At 28.3% G+C, this 5148-nt stretch overlaps 1 protein-coding gene across 1 annotated transcript; it reads left to right on the plus strand.

The window, feature by feature from the left end:
* Nucleotides 1-457: 457 nt before the first annotated feature.
* On the plus strand, nucleotides 458-4292 carry LOC103308800. Its single transcript, XM_008182871.1, has 5 exons — nucleotides 458-685; nucleotides 940-1020; nucleotides 1258-1302; nucleotides 1545-1589; nucleotides 1719-4292. Exons 1-5 carry the CDS (start codon nucleotides 458-460, stop codon nucleotides 4290-4292), a joined length of 2973 nt encoding a protein of 990 aa, XP_008181093.1.
* The last annotated feature ends 856 nt before the right edge of the window (nucleotides 4293-5148 follow it).

Here is a 5148-nt window from a genome sequence, read left to right on the forward strand (position 1 = left end):
AGTATTTGAAAAATATTTTATATTGTATTTTATATTGCACAGTCAAATTATGAGTTAAAATATTCTCCTATGAAAATAAATACCTATTACTACTTTATTTATAATTTTATAAGAATATCATAATTAATAATAACTATTAACAGTATTAACTGATAAGTAAAATAATAATAAAATGACAATGAAATATTGTCGTTCCATGCGAATGTGCTTGCTGCTCGATTCTCGATAACAATAGGTATGTTATAAATAGATCTGATGTACAAAGTACAAATCGTCAAATATACTGGCTGTACTCCGTATCGTCACCCGTATCGGGCCGTATCGCTGTACAATATCACTACATAGTATACCGTGATGGACTAAACAGTTAGTGGTACGCTGTTATTTTCTAAACTAAGCTTAACATTTTGCAAAAGTTTTTCAGTGTCTATAATTTTATATTTTTACATTTATAATAATGAGTGCCACAATTAATGTTAAACGTAAGAGAAAACGTGTAAAAGTCGAGTGCTTAGAATGTGGCAGTACATTTGACGATGATTTTAAGAAAAAGCACGAAGAGAAGTTACATAATGGTAAACGGATAAATGTGAAACAAGTTGGCGCTCCTAAAAACCCATTCGAAAGTGCGGCTAAAACTTCACGACTTTTATCCAAACAGATTAAACTGCATAATATGATTCCGGTAAGCTTTTATATTTTTTAATTGTTATACACCGTAATTGAATCCAATTTTAAATTTTACATTTATAATATTAGTTCTTGATACATTATGCATGGCAAAAAATATTGAGAATAGAATTTTTATTTTTTCATATAACATTAAATATGTCTGTAAAATATTAAATATTATCTGCTAAATAAATTTTAAAATATAAAAATTATTTATTCTGATTTTACTGTAAGTACCTACTATAATATGTATAATTTTTAATTTAGTCAAGTTCAACTCAAACAATATGTAATGTTATCCAAACTGAAGCTAAACCTGAAGGAATAACAGAATCTGTATTAGACAAGGTAAGACATTAAAATACAATGAATATATATAGGTATATATAGGATTATTGGTACATTATATATGAAAAAAAAATATTAAAAGTAAAATTGGTCATATTATATCATATGATATACAGTGCTAAATAAATTTTAAAATATAAAAATTATTTTTTCTGATTTTACTATAAGTACCTACTATGATATGTATAATTTTTAATTTAGTCAAGTTCAACTCAAACAATATGTAATGTTATCCAGACTGAAGCAAAACCTGAAGGAATAACAGAATCTGTATTAGACGAGGTAAGACATAAAAATACAATGAATATATATATATATAGAACTATTGGTACATTATGCATGAAAAAAAAATATCTAAAGTAATATTTTTCATATATTATTTGATATACAATCTTAAATAAAATTTAATATTTAAAATGTTTTTATTCTGATTTCACATTTTCACTATAAGTACCTACTATAATATGTATAATTTTTAATTTAGTCAAGTTCATCTCAAACAATACTTATGTAATGTTATCCAGACTGAAGCAAAACCTGAAGGAATAACAGAATCTGTATTAGACGAGGTAAGACATTAAAATATTATTTTAATATTATTCTGATTTCACTATAAGTACTATATATAATATAAGCACATAATATTTATCTCGTTTTAGTTAGTACACTTTTATTCTATAAAAATTATTAAATTTTAGGTCACTTCAACATGTTTTTCAACTCAATCAGTCCCTACAAAAGATTCAACGAATGTGGTTGACCATGATAAAATGGATGTAAATTGGTTGTTATGTGCTGGTCAGTTAGAAAATATTTTTGCAGATTTAACTGAATGTGGTATCGTTTTATCTAAACTAAAAACTGAAGTATTACCAAATCCAATTAAATTCATACTAGAAAGTGTCCAGATTATTAGTAGAATAAAATCTAAGTCTAAAGATTTTTTAAAAAATGCAAATATTGTTTTGGAACAATTTTCAGAAGGTACTTCAACTTCATTGTCAAATAATATTATTGATGAATTTATAAACCATGATCCAGGTGGTCGTGGGCCAATTATTTCAACATCACAACGCCAATATCTTATAGCTTTAGGGCCACATCAGCCTAAACTAACTAGATATCCCATAAATCCTAACATTAATAAATGTAAACAGCACAGTTTTAGTTCTAAATGGTATAATGAATATCCATTGATAGAATATAGTATTTTGAAGGATTCTGTATACTGTTTTGTATGTTCACTGTTTCCACATGGTCCTGATAAATTGTATTCTAATGCAGCATGGATTTCAACTGGAGTTAATCAGTGGCATAAAATGAAGAGTTGTGGTGCTAAAAAGTTGGGAAAACTTGAGCAACATTTTTCTTCTACTTCACATAAGGCATGTTTAAGCGACTACTATCAATTCATGACTAATTCAAATCACATTGATATAATTTTGAACAGAACTAATAGAAAAGAAGCAATACAATTAGAGCAAGAAAAAGATTTTAACAAGAGTATTGTTATTATGTTATTTGATATTGCTCGAACATTAGCTCGACAAGGTTTAGCATTTAGAGGTGATGGCGATGAAAGTGGTGGCAATTTTATGCAATTAGTTAAATTATTGTCTAGACATAACCCATTAATGGATCGTTGGATTAAGGAGACTTCTAAACGTTCATATAAAGTTCATTATTTAGGACCGAGATCACAAAATGAATTCATTGAATTATTGGCTAATGAAACACGTAAAATAATTGTAGATGAAGTAAAAGAAGCAATCATTTATTCTGTGTCAGCTGACACAACTCCAGATATCACACATGAGGATCGTTTAGCTGTATGTACAAGGTATGTCAATAATCAAGGTAAGGCTGTTGAACGACTTTTAGAGATTTCTAAAGGAACCGATAAGACTGGTTTAGGTACAGCTAAACAAATCATTAATATCTTAGAAAATAACTCGTTGAATCCAGGGTTAATAACTTTCCAATCATATGACTTTGCTAGCAATATGTCTGGAAAATTTAATGGAGCCCATGTGAAACTTTCAGAACTGACTGGTCATCGAATTCCGTTTATACCTTGTCAAGCTCACAGGCTTAATACTTTTTTAGAGCATAGTTGTGATGCAAGTACAATTATTGCAAACATGGTTGATACTTTAGAAAATCTCTATGTATTTTTTTCTGCAAGTAGCAAGAGGTATGGTTTACTTAATATAAAATTATCTGAAACTGAAAATGCCTTACAGCTAAGAAATTTATCAAAAACACGGTGGACAGCAAGAGCAGAAAGTGTTAAAGCTGTATGGGGCTCATTAGAAGCTATTATCAAAAGTCTTGATGAAATATGTACCGATAACGGACATTTTGACAAATTAACAAGATCCAAAGCACTTGGTCTTCAAAAACAATTACTCTCATTTGATTTTATTGTCTCTATAGTTTTTATGAAAAATATTATGTACAAATTAAAATGTCTTACTGAAACTCTTGAAACTAAACATTTATGTATAATTGATGCTATAGCTTTAATTGATAGTACTATTAAAATGATGACTGAGATAAAATCTGATGATCAAGCTATAAATAATTTAATTGACAGCGTTTTATCTTTTGCAACCTTACTTGGAACAAACCCTGAAAGTTATTTTAAAACACATCATCGTAGAAGACTATGTCCAAAACGAATCGACTCAAGACCATCAACTGAGGTTGAATTTACTATACATTTATTTTACCGAAGAGAATTTAAATTAGTTCTTGATACACTGATCACATTATCAAATAGCAACTTAAAACAATGTATTTCTTCTGTTCAGCCATTGTTCCAATTATTTTCACAACCTTTAGATAAATCAAATATTACTTTTGAAAATATTACAAATTCTCTCTCTTTATTTCCAGTAGATAGTACAGGCTCTAATCTAAAAGATCTAGATTTAGTCCAAACTCAACTAGAGATTTTATTTAACATGTTACAAGATGATTCAAAAAATTTTGAATCCTTAATGGAAAAGTCTGAAGAAGTCAAACATATTTTACCGTGTGCTAATTTATTATGTCGTTTGGCGTTAACTTCTCCAGTGACTGTTGCCTCAAATGAGAGGACATTCAGTAAATTAAAATTAGTGAAGACATTTCTTAGATCGACAATGAATGATGACCGGTTAAATTCTTTAGTAATATTAGGAATAGAGAAAGATATTGTAGACCAATTGAATATTAACAAATTAGCACAACAATGGTCAAATTTAAAAGAACGTAGAATACAAATTTAACTGTTAATTTTTTTCAAAGTAATTGTTATATTAGTATGTATTTGAATACCTACCCATCATGAGTATATTGTACATACCTTTATTTACAATAAAATCTTTTATCTGGTTATTCACTATATATTTATAAATAAAATTAAAAAACTTGAAGTATGAAATGATAAGATAAAAAAGTGATAATATAAATTGATAACAATGTATAGAGTATTATTCGAGCGAAGCGAGAAAAAAATTTTTTGAGTCGGCAAATTGATAGATATACACCCCCCCATGAATCTTAGTTCGGGACGGCCCTGGCAATACGGGATGTTGGGCTATAATATTATATTATACACTGGCTTTGATGGACTATAAATTTCGTCGGATGCCGATTAACAGGAATTGATCGGTATATAAACCACAATACTCAAAATAAAATACGTGTCATTGACTGATTTGCAGAACCGATTAAAAACCATCGGGATTTAATTTTGTTAATTAAAACCGTATTTACAATATATTAATTCTATTATTTTAAGTACATATTATAGTCATATACACTACACATTTAATAGGATAAAAAAATATTTTTTTTTTTGGAAAAAAGTGGGTAGGCCCGGGCCTAGCAGGCCTACCTGCTGGCTACGCCACTGATGAAAATATTAAAAATCCATAGTCACAATATTTTTTATAAGCATTTAAAGTTCGATTTTCGACAAAATTATCAAATTTAAAATGTAATAATTATTTTGTAGTTAAAAATGTATAAAATGTTCAACTTTTATAGCTAAGGATTGAAAATTTGGGCATGTGCCAGTTTCCTCCTAAAGTACTTTTTTTTATACCAATTCCCCTTAAACTACCTAGAGCAGAAAGTACC

The sequence above is a fragment of the Acyrthosiphon pisum genome, unplaced genomic scaffold (assembly GCF_005508785.2).
Source record: "Acyrthosiphon pisum isolate AL4f unplaced genomic scaffold, pea_aphid_22Mar2018_4r6ur Scaffold_21385;HRSCAF=23843, whole genome shotgun sequence".
Taxonomy (NCBI): domain Eukaryota; kingdom Metazoa; phylum Arthropoda; class Insecta; order Hemiptera; family Aphididae; genus Acyrthosiphon; species Acyrthosiphon pisum.

What these genes read in the sequence shown, in the direction of transcription:
- LOC103308800 (XM_008182871.1), top strand. Translation starts at nt 458, where the DNA reads ATGAGTGCCACAATTAATGTTAAACGTAAGAGAAAACGTGTAAAAGTC. An exon ending in AACTGCATAATATGATTCCG is followed by an intron (nt 686 to 939) that starts GTAAGCTTTTAT and finishes TTTTTAATTTAG; the next exon opens with TCAAGTTCAACTCAAACAAT. An exon ending in CAGAATCTGTATTAGACGAG is followed by an intron (nt 1,303 to 1,544) that starts GTAAGACATAAA and finishes AATGTTATCCAG; the next exon opens with ACTGAAGCAAAACCTGAAGG.